This window comes from Colobus angolensis, unplaced genomic scaffold (assembly GCF_000951035.1).
Source record: "Colobus angolensis palliatus isolate OR3802 unplaced genomic scaffold, Cang.pa_1.0 Scaffold8, whole genome shotgun sequence".
Classification (NCBI taxonomy): Eukaryota; Metazoa; Chordata; class Mammalia; order Primates; family Cercopithecidae; genus Colobus; species Colobus angolensis.
The window spans coordinates 4,721,864-4,747,322 of record NW_012121820.1 but is presented as its reverse complement, the minus strand read 5'-3'; the positions used below and the strand labels follow the sequence as shown (position 1 = coordinate 4,747,322).

The 25,459-nt window shown below is 49.1% G+C and overlaps 1 protein-coding gene across 1 annotated transcript in view; it reads right to left on the bottom strand.

The window, feature by feature from the left end:
- PREX1 (phosphatidylinositol-3,4,5-trisphosphate-dependent Rac exchange factor 1) overlaps window positions 1-25,459 on the bottom strand; it is a 207,187-nt gene that overhangs the window by 64,703 nt on the left and 117,025 nt on the right. The window contains exons 7-11 of the mRNA XM_011929192.1: window positions 20,464-20,625; window positions 13,076-13,209; window positions 4,935-5,053; window positions 2,899-3,048; window positions 610-757 (exon numbers count right to left, since the gene is read on the bottom strand). Of these exons, the coding sequence (XP_011784582.1) occupies window positions 610-757; window positions 2,899-3,048; window positions 4,935-5,053; window positions 13,076-13,209; window positions 20,464-20,625 (713 nt within the window). The remainder of the gene's footprint in view (window positions 1-609; window positions 758-2,898; window positions 3,049-4,934; window positions 5,054-13,075; window positions 13,210-20,463; window positions 20,626-25,459) is intronic.

Sequence of the window (25,459 nt, the reverse complement as noted above, 5' to 3'; positions counted from 1 at the left end):
GTTTAAGCCACACAGTTTTGTGCGACTTTGTTATGGCAGCCCCAGCCAAAAAAAAATGGGGTGGGGGTGCCTACCTTTATTCTTCCAGTCCTTAAAACACCTTTGTAATCAATTACCTGTGTTCAATACCTCCCTGCTTGAAATACCTAGAGTGGCTTCTCTTTTCCCAAGTGCTACAGCAGCATTTTTCAAACCGTTAGTGCTTTGTGAAACAATGTCATGGGTCTTGCCAGCATTAATTTTGAAATGAATGAAGAAGCAACTTGAATAGAACAGAAGGAATAGAACAGAATAGAAACAGATATTCTCAGAGTGGGATCAAGCACAGTAAGCTCTGTGAAACCTCAACTTCAATCATATATTACATGAATGGGTGTACCAGGTCACAGTGGAAAACTTATGTCTGGCAGTGGGTTGAAAGACCTGATTTAGGGACCCCACTAGCCTTCCTGACCTCTGAGGGCTGCTCCATGAGGATTCAGGTCCTTTTGTGGCTCTGGCCAGGATGGCCCCTGGGCAGGGCCAGACTGCATGGGTGGATGGGGATGATCTGCCCCACCTCCAGCTGAGAGCCCAGGGACCCAGGGAGTTCAGGGTGAGGCCACTCACTTGCCAAGAAAGCACTTGGGGACAGTGCTCAGCTTTCTCCGGCGGTCCTTGATGAGGTTCACCTTCTTGTTCATCATCATGTGGTACAGCTTCTCCCCTTTCTCCGCAATCATGACGTAGGCGTCACGCTCCATGCCCAGCTTCAGGCCTGCACAGGGGCACGGTCAGCACTGGAGAGAGCACCAGACCCAGGGCAGGGAGGGGTCGGGGGGAGACAAGGGGCAGGCCCACAGCTCCTGAAAGCTGGCCTGCCACCTGGCTCCCCACCTGCCCCCCCACCACCACCACGCCAGCGGCAGCTAGAGGGCACCGACTGTCACTGCCCTAGACACCTGCCAATGACACCTCAAAAACATCATTTTACAGACAGCAAAGCTGAGACCCACAGAGGTTAAGTACTGGGATAATAGGGGGTCATGCCTTCAACCCAGGAATCAAGCTCTACAGCTATGTTCTTAATCACTTTCCTATGTTGCTTCCCCAACCCGAGGGTGGGTTTCCAGATTCACAGGTTATCAGAAAACTTGTCAGTATCTTCATTCCAGCCCAGTGATAAAAGTCTGGTCATTCTTCCAGCCAACACTCACAGGACCTGACCCTAATCTCTGCCCACATTTTTCTATTTTGACTCCCATCTAATTTTGACAACAGCAAATGCTTTTACAGCACCTACTATGTGACAGTACTCCTCATGAGAAACCCATAATAATAAGGTGCCATAATTATCCCCATTTTACAGATGAAGAAACTGAGGTCCAGAGAAGTTCAGTTCTCTGCCCAAGGTTGCCCAATTGGAAGTGGTGAAACCAGAATTTAGACCCAGGAAGTTGGTTCCAGATTCGTGCTCGTGACCACTGTGAACCCAGTCCTGAGTTCAGGATGTGGACAACACCCAATTCTAACCACCAAGACCCACTTGGGCCACACCCCCACCCATGATGCCATGTGCCCACCAAAGACCACAGAGATACTGATCGGCCTCACCCAGGCCACATCCCTGAGCCCTATCCCAGTCCTGACCACACACTCAGCCCTGATCAATTTCAGAGGTCACAAAGCTGCCGAACCAGGCCCCCAGTTCAGTGGTTTATCTGGCCTAATATCATTTTAATAAGTGTTGATGCAACATTTAGGATCAGAAAATGTCACCTAAAAATTCAGATGTCTAGCTTCTCTAGACAAATAATCCATGGATTTGGCCCCACTGAGCCCATATTCCTGAGAGAAGGTGGTGGCTTGTCTTGGGTGGAAGTAGGGAGAGGAGAGGAGAAGCGGATAGGTATGACATATATGCGAAAGGCAGAGTTAAAGGGACTTGATCTATTGAATTTGGGGAGCAGGTGTTTCAGGGGAGACCAGGGATGATACGAACAGTCTGACTCGGAACTGTGGGGCGAAGGGAGGAGCCACTGACTGATACACAGAAGTCAAGGGGAAGAGCAGGTTTGGGGCGGAAGGCTGGGGGAAATGAAGAGCTGTGATTTAGACACAGCAAGTGTGAGCGTCTGCGACACCTCCAAGTGGCAGTTTCAAGGAAGCGGGATATACATCTGGAGGCAAATGAGGCCCAGTTTCCTCCTCAGTAAAACTGGGAGGTGGGGAGGTTTTTTAGGGTTATGTGTCAGATTTTGAAATGTGCTCAAATCCAAGACCTCTTGTAGCAGCATTACAACCCTCTACAGCAGGAACTTGGATCCCCATTTATCAGATGAGATCACTGAGGTCTGGGAAGCTGGAGTAATTTGTCCCAAAACACACCAAAGCCTCCTTTTCCCAGCCTGGTGGTCTCTGCACAAAACAGCCCGGTGCCTCCACACAGTTGTTGCATGCCCACCCCCAAGCCCACCCTCCAATTATATCCAGCCCCTGCGCTTCCTCATATGGACTGCTTTAGCGGTGCCTGTGCCCAGAGGGACTCCTGACTGAGGTTAACGGGCAGCTCCAATGGACCCTCCTCCTAGAATTAAATTCAGTGAATGTCAAAGAAAATCTCAGGCGCAGGGCACAGGGCTATGTGCAGGAAACGGGAGCATCTTGAGTCCTAATCCTTAAGGGTGAAGACCTTCAGCAAGACCCTTCTATTGGGCCTCAGTTTCCCCATTTGTCTAATGGGCAATCTCTGAGGTACCACCAAGTTGGAACAGTCCCAGAGCTCCATGTCCCTTCATTCTTGCAGCTCTGATCCTCCCTAAAAGGACCCTATGCCTCTTCCCTAGACACAGCCCCCACTCAGAAGAAGCCACACATAGCTCAGGGATCCCAGGCGAGCCCCCCAAAGCCGCCGCTCACTCTCGCGCTGCTCCCGCTCGCGGATGATGGCGTCCAGCCACTTCTGCTTCTCCTCCGCCGTCTTGGCCATGCAGACAAACCACTTGTTCTTGGCCGTGTTGTGGATCTTCCAGCCGTTGGTGACGGTATAGCCATTGCTGTGGTAATCCGCTGGTGGGGGCAGGAGGCAAAGGTGCAGCAGACACTCAGCCGCGTGACCCTCAACACTCCCCATTACCAAGCCTTTCCATCCCAGCACAGGGCAGGGCCCTCGCCTGCATCAGGATGGGGAGCTGGACTTCCAGCCCTTCAAACGCTCACTTCTTATCCTTGTCCAGCGGACAAGGAAGACCTTATGCAAACAAAGACCCCTCTCAACCACTCAATGACAGGGGACTTCATTTTAAGACTTTGCATCTAGGCACAAACACAGCAGTGACTCATGGGGAGACACTTGCCTGGAGCCCCAAAATGCTTCCTGGGCTCCTCCCATCTCACTCGGGCACTGGAGTTACTTAAAACCTTAGTGCCAGACTGACAAGCCAAGTTAAACATGGGACCCCTACCCAATGCTGGCTGGGATGGGACCTGGAAAACCTCTCAAACAGGCTGGCATGATCTAGGGAAGCGAAAGCCTGAATCTGAGGAGGGCTCCACAGGCTTCATGAGATCGCCAAAGGGGCTTGTGGCTCAAAACCAAGCAAGAACCCCTGCTCTGGACAAGCTCAAAAGCACACATACTAGGAGATGCTCACATGAGCCCTCACAGCGTCACTGTGCATGACCGTGAGCAGTGGAAACAGGCCAAATGTCCATCACCCAAAGAATGGATAAAGCGTGGAACGTTCACGTGATGGAACACTCTGCAGCAACGGAAACCAACAGGCTGCAAACAGCTACGTGCAGAGACGTGGATGAACCCCACCAACATGGTGTTGAGTGAAAGAAACAGTTTGTTTAAAAAATGTAGATCATATTTTTGGGGCAGGGAGACAAGGTGTCGCTCTGTCGCCCAGGCTGGAGTGCAGTGGTGAAATCATGGCTCACTGCAGCCTCAACTTCCTGGGCTCAGACAATCCTCCCACCTCAGCCTCCCCAGTAGCTGGGACCACAGTTATATGCCACCATGTCCGGCTAGTTTTTGTATTTTTTGTAGAGACAGGTTTTCTCCATGTTGCTCAGGCTGGTCTCAAATTCCTGGGCTCAAGCAGTCTGCCCACCTCAACCTCTCAAAGTGCTAGGATTACAGGCGTGAGCCACCACACCCAGCCACCATATTTTATGACCATTTAAGTAAAATGGTCATGACCATTATATGACCAGGTGGGTTGTATATATATACACGCATATATAATCACATATATGTAAAGCCACTTAAACTCATGTAATCATATAATCACTGATATAAGGTTCAAAAACAGAAATTTTAATTAAAATGTTTAGTCATAAATGCTTAGGAGATAAAAATGTTTTTAAAAAGCAAGAAAATGATCATCACAAAATTCAGACAGTGGTTACTTTTAGGGGGAAGAAGGCATTGCAAGAAGGAAGGATTTGGGGTACAGTGTTTTATTTCATTTTTTTTTTTTTTTTTTTTAGACGGAGTCTCGCTCTGTCACCTAGGCTGGAGTGCAGTGGCGCAATCTCGGCTCACTGCAAGCTCTGCCTCCCGGGTTTACGCCATTCTCCTGCCTAAGCCTCCCGAGTAGCTGGGACTACAGGCGCCCGCCACCTCGCCCGGCTAGTTTTTTGTATTTTTTAGTAGAGACGGGGTTTCACCGTGTAGGGCAGGATGGTCTCGATCTCCTGACCTCGTGATCCACCTGTCTCGGCCTCCCAAAGTGCTGGGATTACAGGCTTGAGCCACCGTGCCCGGCCAGTGTTTTATTTCTTAACTTGAATGCTAACCACCCAGATGTTTGCTTCATGCATCTGTGCTCTGGGCACTTTTCTGTAAGTAGGTTACATCTCATGATAAAAGAAAAAGTATATTTAAATGAAACAGAGAGAGTGTGAGGGAGCAGGGAGGGCTCAGGCAGGGTTGGGGGAGGGGCTACCTGTCCCATCTTCCACGTTCTCCACCTCCATGACTTCAGTGTTGATTCGACCCCTGAAGATGTAGAGGGAGCCATTGATGGATTTGGTCCTCTTAGTGGACTTCTTGCTCCCGGTGACCCTGAAAGACAGTGAGAAGTCAGTGTTCTCTGCACATCACCTCCCAGATGCAACTGTTTTCAATAGCACAAAGGGGAACGAAACACTGAAGGGAGACCAGAGGACAGAGAGGAGCCCCAGGCAGGGTTCAGGAGCGGGCGTGTTTGGCTGGTGCTGGGGTAACCTGAACAAGTCACTTCTCTTCCAGCCACAGCTTCCCCATCTGGAAAACAGGATAATAGCCTTCCTGACCCCACAGAGCTACTTTTCAGCCAAGAGGAGACATGGGAGACCAACAGGAGGTAACAGAAACCCAATCTTCTTGGCTAGAAAATGGGGACAGGCCTATTAAGTTTCTCAAAGACAGGAACTTCCTGAAATAGGACCAGAATGGAAGGAGGTTTGGAATTGGTGGTCCATTCATCCATCCATCCATCTATCCATCATCCACCTGCCCCTGGTTCAATCATTCACTCAAGTGAATTCTATCATTCACCCATTCCTATAGTCTAAATGTTGGTGTCCCTCCAAAATTCATAAGTTATTTCCTAACCCCCAAGGTAACGGTATTAGGAGGCAGGGCCTTTGAGAGATGAAGAGGTCAGGGGGAAAAGGACCTCATGAATGAGATTAGGCCCTTATAAAAGAGGCCTCAGAGAGCTTGCTCGCCCCTTCTGCCACGGGAGGACACAGCAAGAAGGCACCATCTATGAAACAGAAAGCAGGCCCTCACCAGCACCGAGTCTACCAGCACCTTTAATCTTGGACTTCACAGCCTCTAGAACTGTACAAAATACATTTCTGGTTTTACTTTATTTCATTTTATTTATTTTTTATTATTTTTAAGATGGAGTCTCGCTCTGTCGCCCTGGCTGGAGTGCACTGGCATGATCTTAAGCTCACTGCAACCTCCGCCTCCCGGCTTCAAGTGATTCTCCTGCCTCAGCCTCCTGAGTAGCTGGGACTACAGGCATGTATCACCATGCCCAGATAATTTTTTGTATCTTTAGTAGAGACAGGGTTTCACTGTGTTAGCCAGGATGGTCTCCATCCATCTCCTGACCTCATGATCCACCCACCTCGGCCTCCCAAAGTGCTGGGATTACAGGTGTGAGTCACCATGCTGGCCTTATTTTATTTATTTATTTATTTATTTATTTATTTATTTATTTTGAGATGCAGCCTCGCTCTGACGTCCAGGCTGCAGTGCAGTAGTGTGATCTCAGCTCACTGCAGCCTCCGCCTCCCAGGTTCAAATGATTCTCCTGCCTCAGCCTCCCGAGTAGGTGGGACTACAGGCATGTGCCACCACACTCGGCTAATTTTTGTATTTTTAGTAGAGACAGGGTTTCACCACGTTGGCCAGGCTGGTCTCGAACTCCTGACCTCAAGTTATCCACCCGCCTCGGCCTCCCAAAGTGTTGGGATTACAGGTATGAGCCACCACACTCAGCCCAAATTTCTGTTGTTTAAAACCTCCAGTTTCTGGTATTTTGTTATAGCAGCCTAAGGGACTAAAACAGTCACTCAACAAACATCTGGCCAGAGCTTCCTATGAGGAGGATACCAAGTCAGGAGCCATGGGGAGTCACTTATCTGTGTATCCAACAAGCCACGTGGAGAATGTGCCAGGCACTGTTTTAGGTACTGGGGCTGCATGGCTGAACCAAACAACGTCTATGGGAACTCAACTTCTAATATAGGGTTGGAGGCGGGACACAGAGACAGTCCCTAAGTAAGGTAAACCATATGTTAGATCAAAGGCGCTAAACGCTCTGGTGAAGATATGGCAGAAAATGAACTCCCAGAGCTCAACGGCCACTTGGTGGTGTGCACAGGCCTCTGCTCCAGCAGGTGGGCTGTATGCTCACCAAGAGCCAGTGGGGGTATTCCCACACCGACTTGGCTGATGTGTACTTGTTACTCTAAGTGGGTAAATGAAATATGAGATAAGCTGAGGATTCGGGAATGTGGAAGAGACTTAACTCTCTGAAAGCTAAGTTGTAAGGGGTGAAGATGTGGGCTTCTGCTGTGTGTGTGAGATGGGAGCCACGGAGGGTTGGACCACAGGCGGAATGGGATGGACTTGTTTCAAGAGACTCCCTGTGTCTGCTGGTGGAGAAGGGACTAGAACCAGAGAGGAGACCACTGCAATCATCAAGACGAGAAAGGATGAGGGTGTGTATCTGTGTGTTTCTGTGTGTATACACATACCTATAAACATATGCATACATACGTGCATATACATATTTTTGTAAACTTGGTATTAAAGTATAAAATCCACACAGAAAAAAAATGCCCAAAGAAGCATTAATATGGCTCAATTAATTTTTGCAAGGGAACACACCTGTATCAACATGTTTAGCTCCCCATAAGCACCCCCTTACGCCCCTTTCCCATCACTGCCCTCTTCCCCTGACAAGGGCAACCACTATCCTGACGTCTAACCCCATAGATTTGCTTCGCCTGTTTTTGAACTTTACACAAATGGAATCACAAGTGTGTACTTTTGTGTTCAGCTTCCTTCACTCAGCCTCACGGCTGTGAAAGTTACCAGTGCTGCCGGGTGGAGTGACATGGCCACACATTGGGCTTCTTTCCAGTGTGGTGCTGCTGTGAGATTCCCGCACGTGCCTGACAGAGACATGTGTGCGCATTTCTCTGGGTTAGATACCTGAGGAGCTGAATTACTGAGTGATAAGAAATGTGCATGATTAGCTTTAGGAAATACTGCCAAGCTGTTTTCCAAAATAGTTGTACCGATTTTCCCACGCCTAACAGTGCAGGAACATTCCAGTTGTCCCATATCCTCTATAACTGGTATTTTATTTCTCATTTTGGCCATTATGGTACGTATACAGTAGTAGCTCATTAACATTTCATCTATAGTTCCCTGATAAGTAAATAACCTCAAACACCACTGTATGTTTATTAGTGATCTGGTGCCTTCTTTTGTGAAATGACTGTCCTTTGTCATTTATTGTTGAATTTTCTTAATTATTTAAAGTAGAGGCTGGCAATTGTTTTTTTCTGAAAAGGACCAAATAGTACACATTTTCAGTTTCGTAGGCCATACGGTCTCTGTTACAACTACTCAACTCTGCTCTTATGGCATCAAAGCAGCTAAGATTGTATATAAACAAATGAGTATAGTTGTGTTCCAATAAAACTTTATTGACAAAAATGGGCACAGAGCCAAATCTGGCTACAGGGCCTCTTTATAGATTCTGGATGTGAACACTCTAGCCATTATATAGACTATAAAAACCTTTTCCCAGTCTGTGGCTTGTCTCTTCACTCTCCTCACAGTATTTTTTAATGAAATTCTTAATTTTAACATACTCTAATGAATTTGGTTCTCCTTCACAACTATACTCTGTCCTATTTAAGACATTTGCTTATCCCTAAATCATGAAGATATTCTCCTTTGCTTTCTTCTAGAACCCTTATTGTTCTACCATTTACATTTAAATCTATGATCCAGCTGAAGTTGATTTTTGTGGTTGGTATGAGGTAAGGGTCAAGAATCACTTTTTCCCTCACTGGATATCAAACTGACCAAGCACCATTTATTGTACTGCATTAGTGCTTTTGTTGAAATTCAAATGACTGCTTACATGTGGGTCTATTTCTAACTCATTATTTGATTCCATTACTCTACGTGTCTGTTTTCATACCAATACAACGCTGTCTTAATTACTATGACCTTATAGCAGGGCTTGGAATCTGGTAATAACGGTCCCCTAGCTTTGACCTTCTTCATAATTGTTTTCGCTATTTCTGTCTCTGGATTTTCCTGTAAATTTTACAGTCAGCTGATCATACACACACACACACATACATACACAAACCCCTTCCTAGAGTATTTATTGGAATTGCACTGAGGTTCTGGACAAAGTTTGATGACAGGATGGAAAGGACTTGCTGATGAAGTAGGTATGGGGACAAGGATAGCTCAAAATCAAGAAGATTCTGGCTTCAGCTCCTGGGCAAATTTCTTCTCCTGCCTCCAGACTCAAGCAGGTATCAGCTCTTCCTGGGTCCTGAGCCTGCCAATCCTAGGATCAGAGTGACACTATTGGCTTGTCTTCAGCTTGCAGACGACAGAACTTGGGACCTGTCAGCCTCCATAATCACATGAGTCAATTGTTTCTTTAAATCTCTTTACACACACACACACACACACACACACTATTGGGTCTGTCGCTCTGGAGAACCTTGACTTAATACAAATTTTGGTACCATTTACTGGTAATGAGGAAGATCCAAGGAGCAGAAGTAAGATAAAAAAGAAGAGCCCTTTTCAGACACAACTGAAGTGTGAGCTACGTGTGAGACATCCAAATAAAGATACATATTTCTATTTCTTCCACTTGACCACATACCAGGCCTTATTCTAACCACGTTACATGTCTACCCTTTACATGTTTTACTCTGTAAAAACAACCCCATGAAATGAGGACTGCTTTTATCCCCATATAACGGGTAGGAAAACAGAGGCGCACACAGCTGACATAATTTGCTCAAGGTCACACAGATAGTAAGCACAGCCCCTATTTTTTTTTTTCTTTTTTTTTTTTTTTTTTTTTTTTTTTTTTTTTTTTTGAGACAGAGTCTTGCTCTGTCTCCCAGGCTGGAGTGCAGTGGCGCCATCTCAGCTCACTGCAACCTCCACCTCCCGGATTCAAGCGATTCTCCTGCCTCAGCCACCCGAGTAGCTGGGATCACAAGCGCATGCCACCACACCCGGCTAATTTCTTTGTATTTTCAGTAGAGACGGGGTTTCACCGTGTTAGCCTGGATGGCCTTGATCTTCTGACCTTGTGATCCGCCCACCTTGGTCTCCCAAAGTGCTGGGATTACAGGCATGAGCCACTGCGCCCGGCCCTCTGTGTTCTTAATGGCGACACACTACTGCTGCCTCTAAGATGCTAAGCAGGGGGTTGAGATGCATGAGACTTTGCTCTTCTGGGTCTTGGTTTCCCCTTCTGGAGGATGGGAGGTGGGTTTTTAAAACACTCCTTCCCGTTTTCCACTTCAAATACCCAAGGAGCCTCTGCTTTTGAATTCGCCCAGAAGCACTGTGAGTCAGAGACCTCCCCTGACCCATGTCCTGGATGGGTGGTGCCCTGCATGACCCAGACAAAGACAAACACAGTCAACAGTCACCAAGCCACTCCAGGCATTGCCTGCACCCACATCGGACTCAGGCCGGGAGATCCACTCCCATTGCCCAATCTCCTGGGCCTCTCGGAGCTCAGCCCTTTGGCTCTCCTTCCAAAAGCAGGAATGCTGGCCGCCTGCCAGCTTCTCTCAAGAGACAGATGTGCCCTTTCCCTGCAGCCGGCCCAGCTTGCTTGTGGAAGTGAGGTGGGGAATGGCCTTGAAAGGCTCAGGGCGCCCACAAGGAAGGCCCTAGGGAGCCCACTTGGAATCCGGTACTATCAGAATCAGCTGCTGTCCCTGCACAGGTGAGACTGCCTCAGAGGAGGCAGAGCCTGCACCCGGAAGCCAAAGGCTGGGTAAACTCAGCTAAAAGTTGGGGGCAGGTCACAGAGGCCTAAAGGGACGTTCTGTTTTCCAAACCCCAGTGTTCTGGGAAAAGTGCCTGCTCCAGACTGCTCGGGGCAGAGTGGCGGGGCAGGGCTCAGGGCGGACATTGGCAGCCACCCTGAAACTACCCAAGGAGGACTCTGAGGACAGCCCCAGAGAGACCAGAAAGGAGGCAGGGGAAGAGGAGAAGGGGGCGTTCACGAGCAGACAGCAGGACGTGAGACAGACAGACCTCAAGGAGTGGGTGGGAATGAAGGAGCAAATGAGAAAGGGCCATGCTGAGCCAGCCACTGGGAGAGAGCAGAAGCAGGAGGCCCAGGCCCTCACAGGGAGGGCCAAGCCCAGAACGGGGGGGAAAGGGCAATGGGGAAGGGCCTGTGGTTTCAGAGCCTCATGTGCACCAGGAGCTGTACCTGTGTGACCACACCAGAGCCAAGTTAACAACAATGGTGCTGGCAGCTACTATGCTGTGCACCCACTATATGCCAGGCACACTCACATATCTGATCTTCAACGCTCCTAAGAGGTACATATGATCATTGACTCTGTGTTACAAAAGAGGAAACTGAGGCACAGAGAGAGGCAAAGTCACAGAGCTGCAAAGGTGGCTAAACAGGGATCCAGTGGGGGGCCTAGCTCTTAACCAAACTCTACTACAAGGAGGGTCTGATCGTCCCCACTTTACAGAAGAGAAAATGAAGACTCAGAGAGGCCCACTGGAAGAGGAGGACAGTGGGAAGCCCACACATGGCTACGGAGCATCCATTATTCATCCAGTGGTAAGGTTTCTCACTACACCTTAGGAGGCCAGCACAGACAGACAAGGAAACTGAGGCTCAGAGATGATCAGTGGGATGGCCTGGACCACAAAGCAAGTTATAGGAAATGCTAAACGTAGGGCTTAGGGCCTGGACCTCAGGCCTCAGCTCTAGTCTTTGCTAGACAGAGGAGTTAAGAAGCCTCTGGAACATCACTATTTTGTCCCTAACACAAAGTAACAGCAAAGAGATTCTGAAAAGTGCTACAGGGGTCAGCTGAGACCATCCTATAACTGCTGAACATGAAAACATAAAGTCAGGAATCTCTCTGTGCCAGTCCACCCACCCACCCACCCACCCACACATCCAACCATCAGTTCCCACCAACTACTACAGGCATCCACCCCCCACATCTACCTCCTAATTTCCCCTCTCTCCAATCATTCACCCATCCACCCACTCAGTAATCCAACTGTCCCACTTTCCCTTCCAGAGCCCAACCACCTCGGCAACTATCAACCAAACACTTACCCATCCACCAACATGTCAACCAACTGGCCATCCATCCACTAATCTCCAAACCTCTGTCACCCACCCACCTTCCCAATTATATAACCACCTATCCATCCATCCATCTACCCATTCACTCAATACACCATACCAGAAGACCCCAATCTACCATTCATCTAGACACATATCTGCCAATCTTCATATCCATTTCTCTAACTGCCTGAACATCCACACATGCCCCCAGCTTTTCATCTATTCTTCCATCCAGCCGTCTCCTAAACCTCCAAGCATTCAAACATTCATTCACTCACCCACACGTCAATTCCAACATCCATCCACATTCCTTCCTTCCCTCCCTGCCTCCTTCTATCTACCATCCATTCACCTCCCAAACCTCTAGCCATCCGTGCCTCATCCCGTGTGCCCACACAACCTGTCACACTTCCCATCACATATACACCTGCTTCTGTTTACCTACTCAGTCATCCATCCACTTACTCCTAGACTCTACAGATTGCAAGAAGCACCAGTGAGACACACAAAGAAGCTGAAGAAACTATCCCGACCCTCCAAAAACTGAACAGTGAAAGAGCTTCACTCCTCTCGAATCCTCAACTTTTAGATCTTAGAATTACAGGATGTTGGTGTCACAAAGAACCTCCCAGTTTCTACAAGCATCTAGACCTACACTATCCAATATGGTAGCCAAGAGCCACAGGCAGCTACTGAGCATTTCAAACATGCCCAGGACAAATTCAGATGTTTTGTGAGTATGACATACACACCAGATTTTGAGGACTTAGTGTAAAAAAAAAAACCCACCACACAAAATACCTCTTTAATAATTTTTTAAATAATAATTACATGTATAATTATAATTGAATATAATATTCTAATATTTGGGGATCTATTAGGTTAAATAAAATATATTATTTAAATTCATTTTACCTGTTTCTTTTTACTTTTTTAAAGGTAAAAAAGTAAATTTTTTTTACTTTTTTTTTACTTTTTTATTTATGTCTTGACTTGTTACATTTTTTAAAGGCTACTAGAACATTTAACATAACATGTGGCTCGCATTGTATTTCTACTAGACAGCACTGATTTAGAACAAATCCCTCACCTCACAGGAAAGGGAGACCCAGAGAGGGGAGTGACAAGCCCAGGGCATCACCTAGAGAAGGTAGCAAGCTAGACCCCATCCCAGTGTCCTGGCCACTCACCTGGATTTCCGCTTGCAGTAGACGAGGAGGTTGTCAAAGAGGAAGAAGGCCCTTTCCTGGATGTTGCCCGCCGAGATCTTTAACAAAGTCCCTTGCAGGAGGAGCTGAGTGCAGATGTCGGTGAGGTTGGAACCCTGGGAGAGCAATGAGGACGCAGTGAATGGGCCTACCCAGGAACATCCCCTTCCTTTCCCAGAGACAGAACCTACTACTACCACCTGCTGCACGCCAAAAACTCCACCAGCAAGCCTGTCAATGGACAGAAAATCAATACGACGTGATTAGTGGCTTCCATCTGCTGAGTATGCCAGGAAAATCCTGGGGAGGGCACACTGATGTGACCACATGTCCCTTTTACAGGAGAGGAACTTGGTGCTCAGGAAGGAATGACTCACCCAGCTAATACAGCTAATAGTAGGTCCTCGTCAGCATCTGGGTATGTTTTGGTTCAGTTTTTGTTTTTTGGGGTTTTTTTTTTTTTGAAGTGGAGTTTCGCCCTTGTTGCCCAGGCTGGAATGCAATGGCGCAATCTCGGCTCACTGTAACTTCCGCCTCTTGGGTTCAATGGATTCTTCCTGCCTCAGCCTCCCGAATAGCTGGGATTACAGGCATGCACCACCATGCTCAGCTAATTTTGTATTTTTTTAGTAGAGACAGAGTTTCACCATGTTGGTCAGGCTGGTCTTGAACTCCTGACCTCAACTGATCCAACCGCCTCCGCCTCCCAAAGTGCAGGGATTACAGACATGAGCCACCACGCCTGGCCTCATTCAGTTTTCATTGAGTTTTTTTTTTTCACCTATTCCTTCCCCACTATTTATTTATGCCTTGACTTGTTACTAGATATCCCTCAACTGAATGCCCCTTCTGTAAGGACAGGGCCCGAATTAACTACGTGCCCTGTGTATGCCCAGCACCCACAACATTCTCTGGCACACAGTAGGTGCTCAACAAATGCAATGTGTAAAACATCAGGGGCAGGATCCTGTGGGCATTCCACCTAGCTAAGCTAAAGATGTACATGTCAAGCCCAAACCTGGTCACCTATGCTGAGCGGCAGGGGAAGGGGTGACAAAGACATGCATGACGTTCACTGAACATCAGTGAGCATCCGGGCAGAGTGGCTGGGAAAGGCATCAGGGAGGAGCCAGCAGACCTTGGAAGACAAAAATTAAGATAAAGAGGCTGGCTGGGCGTGGTGGCTCATGCCTGTAATCCTTTGGGAGGCTGAGGCAGGAGGATTACCTGAGGTCAGGAGTTCAAGACCAGCCTGGCCAATATGGTGAAACCCCATCTCTACAAAAATACAAAAACTAGCCGGGCATGATGGCGGGTGCCTGTAATCCCAGCTACTCAGGAGGGTGAGGTAGAGAATCGCTTGAACCTGGGAGGCAGAGGTTGCAGTGAGCCGAGATCACGCCATTGCACTCCAGCCTGGTGACAAAGCAGAACTCTTATCTTTAAAAAAAAAAAACAAAAAACGTAGATAAAGAGGCTGAGGGCAGGGATGGGAAGGTCCTGGCTGGGAGGGATCTTCAGAGCCTGGGATCACACAGGTCTCCCTGAAGCCGAGAGGACCCAGGCAAGAGCAGAGAGATCCCAAAGTCCAAAGAGAGAAGAAAAGAGACCTTGGTGGGCACCGAATGCCAAATGAGGCAGCCCCTCAAACCACGTCCCTCTTCTGTCGTTTTGGGGAATGGAGTCTTGCCTGGTACTTGGCTGCTGGTACTTGGCTGCCCAGCCACAGACTACATCTCCCAGTCCCCCTTGTGCCAGGTGTGGTCACGTGACTAAGCTATCCCCAATGTGCCTCACTGCCAGGGCACATCCTTGAAAGAAAATGTCTTCCCTCCCCTTCCTCTTTCCACAGGCTGGGGTGGTGGGATACACTGCAGCAGATGGTGGGGTAAGGAGCTGGAGGGAAACTGGGTCCTGGCAGAGCAGAGCTGCCCACCCTAGCCTGGCTGTCCGCCTCTGCGCTGCTAATGAGAACTGCGTTGCAATGCTAATGAGCCACCTCCCTGAGGCCGCTGCATCGCTTCCCTACAGCAGTCAACCGCGGACTTGAATTAATACAATAAAGTACAGACAACAGGGTACCACGGACATTTAGGCCCAAGGAATATTATGCAAAAGCAGTGTTTTAAGGGAGTTTCATGTGACAGACCGGCAGATTACATTGAAGAAAGAAACAAGAAGTGATGTTGTCCCTGCCTGGAAATGAACTTGGGGAGAGAGGGATAATTATTCACAGAATCTCCTTCCCCAAACACTGAATACCCAGAACCAACATGGAGTTCCTACCCCACTGGGACCTGCTGACTCAATTCTTTCTGAGATCCACTAAGGGGAACTGGTTCTGGCAGCTGAGAAGCTAGGCTGTCTGCTAACAGCCTACAAGGGACTCTCTCGCTGGTGTTAGAGCTGGTCTGCTCTGTGCCCATGGTCCAGTTGGGTACAACAAACCCATTCACTCAACAGTGCCAGAGACCCCTCTGGAGACCGGGAAAGCAGCTTCCTTGTGGTGAAGAGCTGTGCAGCCAGGACAGGAGCCTGCACTCATTATCACACATCACGGCCTTCGGCTTGGCTAGAGGCCAGGTAAGCATGGATGATTGCATGCCCACAGACAGATCTCAGGTTTCCAGTGAGGCAGCAGCCTGCTGCACCAAGACTCAGGGCTGTCATGAGGAAGAGCCCCTGGGACCCCAGGCATCCTCGCAAACAGGGTGACAGGGACTCCCTGGAGCTTCATCATGGCCCATGGGCAGCACAGAGCAGACACCGGTTCGGCAGTCCCTGGAGCCCACATGCCTCCCCTTCTTTTTGCCTTGGCTCCCTCATGCCCACCCACCAACCCTTCTAGGCTCCAAAGGGGCAGTTGAAGAAGAATCTGGTACCTGGCCCAGCTGCCAAACCCCAAGGTCACACAGCCCTAGACCTGAACCCTGCAGCCAAGGCCATCTCGGGGGACCTAGGAGAGGAAGTGCGCCCAGCCTGGGAAGCTGCCTCTCCAGCCTTGGCCAATCACCACCCGGCCAACTGCAGCTGAAATGCCAAGCACACTACAGGGGGATACCCCCTCCACCCCAGCCCTGCTGAGAAGCCCAGACGCACTCTCAATCTCCCTGAAATCTTTGAATCCAGGTCAAGGGTGGTGCTAGGGGTTGGATGCACAGGGAAGAGGCTAAGCACCAAGAGATGTGGACCAGTCAGGACATGCATAGGGGTGGCCACATGCCCTGCACTGTTCTAAATATCTTGCACAAACTCAACTAATCCTCAGGACAATTCTCATTTTATAGATGAGGAAACTGAGGCACAGCATGGTAAAGTGACTCGTTCATGGTCACATAGGTGGTAAGGCCGTGAGGTGGAACTTGAACCCAGAAAAGCAGCCTCCACTCCCCCACCCGCTCACCTCTAACTCAGGCCGCTCTTCAAGGACAACCTTAAGAGTTTTCTTTGCAATCGTTAGTCTAGAGCAGGAGTCCCCAAGGGGAGAGACCCTGTCCCACTGGGAGCCCAAAGCACCCCAGGGAGGGTAGGAAAAAACTACCAGAGCTTTGTAGTGATTTTGTTTCCTCACTCCTGTTTCCTTCTCTCCCCTTGTGGGTGAGTGAACAGTTGATCATCTCCTAAACCGGATCCAGAGCCAGAAAGTGGAGTGCTGCCTGCCTGCCTGCCTCCCTCCTTCCCTCCCTCCCTTTCTTTTTTTTTTTTTGATGGAGTCTCACTCTGTTGACCAGGCTGGAGTGCAGTGGCACCATCTCAGCTCACTGCAACCTCCGCCTCCTGGGTTCAAGCGATTCTCCAGCCTCAGTCTCCCGAGAAATTGGAATTAACAGGCACGCTCCACCACACCTGGCTAATTTTTCTATGTTTAGTAGAGATGGGGTTTCGCCATGTTGGCCAGGCTGGTCTCAAACTCCTGGCCTCAGGTCATCCACCCGTCTCGGCCTCCCACAGTGCTGGAATTACAGGTGTGAGCCACTGCACCAGGACTGTTTCTTTCTTATTAAGAGCACACATTTCCTTTTTGTCACTGTGAGCTTCACACGGAAGCCCATGGGGCTGTGTCTGCAGTGTGCCTCTGAGGAGGTGCAGCCCACACTGGGCACATGTTCTAGTCAAAGTTCTTGGATGCTTTTTCCATCTAAAATAAATAAATAAAGAGATCCCGCTTTGCTGCCGGGGCTCCTCCTGACATGTATTGGACGTTTTCTCTGAGCCAGGCACTGCCGAGGACTCTGCAAGCATCAACTCCCCCGTCCTCAAGTGACCCATGACGGGGGTACTCCCATGATCCCGACTTCGCAGATGGGGAAACTGAGGCAAAGAAATCTCTCCCCACAGAGGCGGTTGTCTCATTCACTCACTTGCAAGGTTTTGTGACACTGCCATTTCCTTGTGCTCAGCAAAATGGATTCGCAGATTAACTTATCTGGTTTTAACTAAACCAGTCTCACAACAAACAGTGGCTCACAAAGGATCAGGGGGTAAAAAAACACACATATGGGAGATCGAACTCATGAATGATGATGCAACCTCAAGCAAACAGCAAGAAAGTGGCCAAGACTCCCCTTGCTCCAAAAACAAGCCCCTTGTCAGACTTATTTCAAGAGAGAGATGACAGCCATAGGATCAGATCAGTAAGAGGTCACAGAGAAAGATGGGAAATAACCAAGAAGAATATCTGAAATAAAGACGTGCAATCACTGTCATTTACATGAACTGCCCCCTAAGTCATGCTGTCCTCAGAGACTGTAACAACTGACAGCATGGAAGCAGCTCCACTATTAGACATTAATTTGTCTAGCTAGAATGTATTATTTTCACAAGTCACCTTGAGGAACAAACTGTATTTTAAAAACATGTCTACTTCATAGAAAACAATTTCACGTTTTTCAAAGGACATTCATATTCTATATCTCACTTTGTCTTCCAAATGAAACCAAAACATAACTTCAGAGATATTATCACTAAAATTAAACAAATAGGAAAAATAAGGCCCACCAGGCAAGACAAACTGACCTGAGGCAGGGCAGTCTGTAAGTTACAGGGCTGGGCCTCAAAACCCAGTTCCCGTGCCTCAGCTGCCTCAGCTGCCTCATCTGTAAAATGGGGATAACAGCACCTCCCTTGTAGGGTTGGGAGCTCATAACAGGTGCTAAATAACTGCCAGCAATTCTTATTTTAGGTCACTTTATTTCCTATTGCATCCAGAAACACCGGCCACTGAGGGCCACTGAGTTCTCAAACTGTACATGTTCAGGGTCACAAAGGGTTTTAGAGACCCTTGGTTCCCATTTCCCTAGGCCCTTACCAGAAAAAAAAAGGCATCTGGAAATCACTTCTGGTGCAGCTGCTGAAGAGCTTGCTCAATACCCTCTCCTCCGGAGCCCATGTGAGAAATTTCTTTTCCAACTGAGTGCCAGGAAACTCTGTCTCCCAGAAGAACTGCTTTGCTTCTTCCTTGTCGGACAATATTAGGTAACTTATGTGTGTTGCTCTTTTCACGTTGGCTTCCAGGAAACTCAAAGCCCAAATAGACAGATGTTTAAATTAGTCACCTCTGTTTGCTCTTGAGGTTCAAAATGGCCATGTGACCCATTTATGGCCAATGTAATGAAAGGGGACACCTGCATGGGGCTTCTAGAAAAGGCTTTCCTCCACCAGGGAAGAGAGCTCCCCACTAACTACCCTGGCCATGCCCCTGTCTCCTCTGGTTTTGAACACATGATGCCTGGAGCTGCCGCCTTCATGGAAGCATGAGGGGAAGAAGAGGATTACCAGAGACCAAATCAGAGCTCTGACATCATGAGGCTGAGATGAGAGTCTTAGAGGATGCATCCTAACTGACGCACCTGAGGATCAGGCAACTTTCAGATGCAGGAAACAGAAACCAAGCCGTGTACTTTTAAGCAAAAAGGAAGGAGGGGCTTTACTTAGTCACTGAAGGGGCTAGAGGAGCCAGGAATCCAGGAATCCCGAACCCAGGAAACCAACCTCACTGCAGAACTGACCCACCGGGGGAGCCACTGCCCTGCCCCAGGTGGGAAAGGAAAATCAGAACATCACCTGTCCAAGCTCAGACTCCAGGAAAAGGCGGCCCAGGTGGCATCGAGGATTCAGTAGTTGTGGCCTCAACTGTCAACTGCAAAGCCTTCCCACGGCTGCTGTCCCACCAACAGTAAAAAAGGAATGCCTAGGCCATGCATCTGACATGCAGGAAGCTGGCGCCTGGGCCCTCTCCTAATGTTACCACAGAAAGCCAGACACAACCATGGCTGTGCTTTGCTGCAAAAATAGCACAGGGGTGGCCTCCGCCCCACTTCCACCTTCCAAATCTCATGCAGCTGGATCTGGTCTTGGCCAGACCCCAAATCATATCCCAAACTGAAGCTGGGAAATAGAGCTCTTCACTCTCCAGCCTCGGCTGGGCAGGAAGGCCCAGCAGAAGGAGAGCGGGGGACATGGCAAGTGGATTGGCCGATCCACAATACCCACCCCTCCCTGAACGCAGCCCCTCTCCCCTCTGCGGCCAAACCCATAACCTCACAGCAATACCTCACATTTAGGATTCCCCAGCACAGAGAAAATAACTAGAAATCCCAAATATGGCAAGTGCCTCCAAAGGCCAGAAAATCCAAAGGGCCTAAGGCGTATGATTCACGTAACAATCCCTGCCCGAGAGCCTTTCATCTTCCCTCTCAATCTCCCGTTCCAGCTGTATTTACTCTGATACAGATTTTTTCATTTCTTTATATTTTTCCATTTCCTTCTACGGATTCACAGGAAACCTCTAATAATCTAAGGAAGGCATGGGGACTTAAATCCAATGATCTCAAGAACCCTATCCCCTAATCATCATGATAGTAATACCAATAGTTACCATTTCTTGAGTACCTACTATGTACCAGGTACAGATGAGGATACTGAAGTTCAGAGAAGTGATGACATTTGCCTAAAGTCACCCCGCAAACGAGTGTCAAAGCCAGAATTCTGTCCTGGAGTGGATGCTAAAACACTACCCTTGACGTTGGCATCAATAGTTCAAAGGCCTCCACACACCAGGCAATGCATGAAAGAGAAGGGGCGGGGAGATAACAGGGGATGGTGGGGACTGAAGGAAACTAGAGGCTAAAGTGACTATTTCCATGAGATATAGGGGCCCAGTGTCACCAAGTTTTTAAGAGAAACTTGAAATGTGATTTTTTTATTTGTATTTAATTGAAAAATAATTAAGCAATCTTTTGCAAACACTCCATAGGCCAAACAAAACACATTGCAGACTGAACTAGGTGCCCAGTCCTCAGTTCATGCCTGCAGCTGTGTACCTCCTGGTCCCTTGCAGCCCAGGAGGGCCCCTCCTGTCCTGTACACACCTCCCAGCCTTCGATGTGGGACTGCAGCTGCTCCAGGGCTTCCAGCTTCTCCATCTGCCGCTTGGTCTCATTGATGTTGGAGCAAACGGTCTTCATGGCCTGCAGGGCACTCTGGACCGCGGGGTGGTCTGGGTGCTTGCCGGGAGTCCTCTTGGCCAGCTCCTGGGGTAGAATAGAGGTGGGGAGAAGAAAGCAAGACATCAGTCCAGAGGAGATCCAGGCCAGAGCTGAACCCAAGAAAACAGACAGAAACTCCTTGCCTGGTGGACATTACATTCTAGCAAAGGAGATGAGCCAAAGAAAACTCAGGTATAGAATCCAATGTCAAGCAGTGGTAAACACTAGAAAGACAAATCAGAATGACGGAGAGGGAAGCACTGTTTCACAGGGAGGTCAGGGGAGGCCCCTCTCTGGAGGGATGTTTGAGCAGAGACCCTGGATACAGCAAGAGAGAGAGCCCTGCAAACACCCGAAGGGAGAGCCTGACGGGCAGGGGGCGCCATGGCCCAAAGAGTCCAGGGCGGGCACACGTCTAGTATGTAATGAGGAACAGAAAGCAGGCAGTGTGTCTAGGGTGGAGTAAATGAGAGAGAGAAAAACAGAGATCCACGGTCACAGAGGTGGCCCCAACACTGCCCTTCCCCAGGCCCGGTTTTCTTATCTGTAAGATGGGTATAAAAAATACCCCGCCTTCCCAAGGCTATGGGACTGAGCATGCAAAGTGGCTCTTAATCCATGAGAAGCCTCCTGCCCCCAGCATTTCCCACTGCCAGCTCACCCCCAACTCAGACACAGGCTGGGACATTGCAAAGGCCAGGCCAGTCTTAATGGAAGATTCCAGCCACTAAGTGTGATGGGAGAGGAACTAAGGAGGAAGGGATTAGCTGGGACTTGAGATATCAGGGAAGATTTTTCAGGCCAAATTACCCAAATCACCCAACCGCCCCTGCCAGCCTTTCATCCTGAACTGTGCTAGCAGAGATAAGTTTCTTTAATCATCTGACCCAGAAACACGCCTAACAGCTCCAGTCTCTCTCCTACGCCCTCTCTCTCTGCTCCCTTGATGATCCAGATAATGTCCCCGCAGATGTGACACTCTTACATCGTAGTTATGAGCACAAACATAGGTTCAAGGGCTGACCCTGCCCCACACTGTCTGGGTGACCTTGGGCCAGTCCTCTCTCCATCCTGGGCCTCGGCTTCATCATCTGCAAACCCGTGATGATGAGGATGATGGTGATGACGAAGGCAGCAATTAATGTCTACTGAGACTTTGCTCCACGTTTTTAAGGTAGCTTCCGTTTTGAGGCACAGCAAGAAAGCCTTAGGCCTCAAAGGTACAAGGAGGAACTGAGATTTGAACCCAGGCTGTCGGGTACTTCTCATGGTTGTGGTAAGGGATAAATGAGGCACTATAGGAAAAGTACCAAGTACATATATAGTAAGCACTCAATATATGCAAGCCATTAGCATTCTTCTTGCCATATGACAACAGGCTAGCTGTAACTGTGAACAGCAATTTGCCACAAAAGGGTGTTGTTCTGAGCACTCCCTGGAGAAAACAAACTCCAAACACATCCCTTCTCCATTCACTTCTTTTCTGCCCTGCCTGAAAACAAACGTCCTCTTTTCTGAAGACCAGGTCCTAAGATTCCCAAGGCCCAGCTGGTCTGCATCATCAGGCCCCTGGGACTTTGCTGAGCTCTTGCCATGCACCCAGGCAATGTGCCCAAAGGATGCAAAACAAGGGAGATGGAGCCCTGCTCTTCCTCTGGAGGCCCCAGCAATGAGGCTGGAAAGGCACTTCTCTGGGGGCTTGAGAGAGGCCCAGACAGCAGCGCCATATGCTGAAAACGCTGGTGATCAATGAGAGAAGCAAGCCCAGAAGGCTTCAGGAGGAAGCAACACGAAAGCAGGCAGGGCACCCAGGGCCAGCTCTGCCAATGCGGAGTGTATTTCGACTCATTCTTCACTCAGCAAATACTGGCTGAGTAACTGATGCGAGCCTGAGCCATGGAGGCTGGGGAGAAAACAAGATGGTCCACTGGAGCTCATAGTCAAGAGTGGACCAGTCAACAAGGTAATGACTATTACTACTACCAACAGTAACAACAGCTAATATTCAGCGAGCCCTCATGCACCTGTCAAGCTCGTTTGATCCTCACATCAACCCTGTTAGGTAGGCACCGTTATTCTTCTCGTTTGACAGATCCAAGACCTGAGGCACAGAGAGGGTCAGGCTGTTTGTTCAAGGTCACACAGCACATCTGAGCCCACTCAGTCTAACTCCAGAGTTTGTGCTCTAAATTCCCACGCTATTTACAACTTTTTAGACAGTGAAGTATGAATACTTTCCTCTCAAATAAATATATAATTTATAGGAATTAAAGGGACAATGAGTGAGGGAAGTGCCATGGTCTGAGAAGGTCTCTCTGGAAAGACAGACTTGCGAGCAAAGGTTGAATGAGGTGAGGCCACAGGCCGCACCGCATCTGCAGGAACAGCACTCCAGGAAGGAGAAGAGCATGTGCAAAGGCCCCGAGGCAGCGAGAAGCAGCAGGGAGGCCAGCGGAGCTGCAGTGGAGCGAGAGAGAGAGAGAGGGATGGACCATGGATTCAGACAAGCATGCCAAGGCAAGATAATGTTAGGCCACAGCGGGGTGTCTGGGTTTCCTCCCAAGAGCATGGGGAGGTGATGGGGGTATGAGCAGAGACCTGACACCATCCTCTCACCCTTTAAAGGACCTCCCTGGCTGCTGACAGGAAGATGCACGGGATGGAATGTGCAGTGAATATAAAGTGGGAAGACCAGTTATGGCTACTGCCAACTTCCAGGCAAGAGCAGAGGGTGGCACAGAAGCTCTGTGCCTCATTCACTCCGTGCACACATGTATCCACTCAGCCAGCTCCAGTGTACCTGGCCCCATGTGGGCTCTCTGTTGTGCATAGATGACATAGATGATGGCAGACACTCCCCTAAGCCCTCCTGGAGTCGTCAGCCTGCTTGTAGGCATGTCCACAAAGTTACAATACAAGACCGTGATCTAATGACCGTATTCAGTAATTCCATTCGATTCAGCAAAGCTACCCCAGACCCAGGTTCCCTGAAGTGGTTTTTGACATCTGGACCTTTGTGAGGCCAGCCAAGGCCAGGGAATGAATGTGGCCAGTCAGCTCCCGGTGGGCAGGAACAGAGGCTACCAGTTAATGAGACCCCCGCCCCAGGTTCTACCCATCATCCCTTTCATCCAAAGCAGGGGTCAAATGACTGTCTGCGGACCCAGTCCAGCCCATCACCTGTTTTTGTAAAAAAAAGTTTTATCGGAACCCAGCATCCTCATTCATTGACATATTGTCAGTGGTTGCTTTTACACTACAATGACAGACTGTACGGACCCCAAGGCCTAAAATATTTACTAGCTGGTCCTTTAATGGAAAAGTTTGCTGGTCCTTTGTTAAAAGCAACAGAACTGATTCTTAGCTGAGTATGAGGGCACCTGGAATAAAGGCCACACGCCCAGTCCGCCTAGACACTAGGTTCTCGTGGATGGACTGTGAGCAGAAGTGCCAGGTGCAGTTTCCCTTCTCCTTTCCCTCTTCCTTGGCTGGAATGTGGGCATGGTGTGAGCACCTGAAACCCCGGTGGTGAGGGCCACTCCTCAGGGTTGGCAGAACTTGGTGCTGTCAGCATGGAGCCACCATACTGCCCTGGATTGCCTTGACAAAAAGAAGCTTAGACGTTGTCTAAGCCACTGTTGTTTCGGAGCTCTGCCACCGCAGCTAAAACATATCCTAGTACAAAAGACCCCACTGTGTTGTGGCACTTGGGATAAATTCACCACGAAACCGCGTTCTTCCTTCTGCTGACTCTGTTTGGCTTGGCCATCAGTGAAATTACTTTGCCTCCCAATGGCCCTAGCAGGCAGGTGCTTCTACTATCCCCAGATGAGGAAGCTGAGGCTCACACAGAGGCAAGGTCTCCTGCCCAAGGCCATGGACAGCTAAGTGGCTACACGGTCCAGCTCCAGAGCTCACATTTCTGAATCACTATTCTGTGATTCTCCAGCCTGAGGCCCTGGGCCACTTCCCACCTCCCCCGACAAATAGGAAGCCCTCACCACTTTTATTCTTGAAACTAAAACCTGACAGGCCCACGGCACCCCTCTGACGGGCACTGCCGCCACATCTGCTCCTCCCAAACCCTGGATGTTGGAATCTCAGTGATTCTCCTCCAGTGGTTCCCCGTGGGGCTGCCAACACCCAGTAGTTAGTAAAGTGAAAAAAAGGCTGCTTCCCTTTTCTATCTGGCTGCCTCTATCTCTATTCTTGCTCTAGGTCAGTGGTAGGGGTAGAGAATTGAAACCAAGCAAGGCCTGGCCAGGCCCAAGGCTGGACCAAACCCGCACGGGAAGTGTTAGCTTTGGTGTCTTGGTTCACAGGGGTGTGTTGGCTCCACTCTGTTGAGCTTCAAAAAATGAGGGCCCATTCCTGCCTCCAGGCCTTTGGACTTGCTGTTTCCTCTCCCGGCACACTCCTTCTCAAGATCCGAAGAAGTAACAGCCAAGCATGGTGGCTCATACCTGTAATCTCAGCACTTTGGGAGGCCCAGGCAGGCGGATCACGAAATCAGGAATTCGAGACCAGCCTGGCCGCCACGGTGAAACCCCGTCTCTACTAAAAATATAAAAATTAGCCAGGCATGGTGGTGCACACCTGTAATCTCAGCTACTTGGGAGGCTGAGGCAGGAGAATCGTTTGAACCCGGGAGGCAGACGTTGCAGTGAGCCAAGATCATGCCCCTGCGCTCCAGCCTAGACAATACACTGAGACTCCATCATAAAAAAAAAAAAAAAAACAGGTAACATAGTACTGTACAAAGATAGGCCTAGAGATCAATGGAAAAGAATTGTAGCCGGTGGCCAGCAGTTCAAGACCAGCCTGGGCAACGCAGAAAGACACCATCTCTACCAAAAAATTTTAAAAACTTAGCCAGACA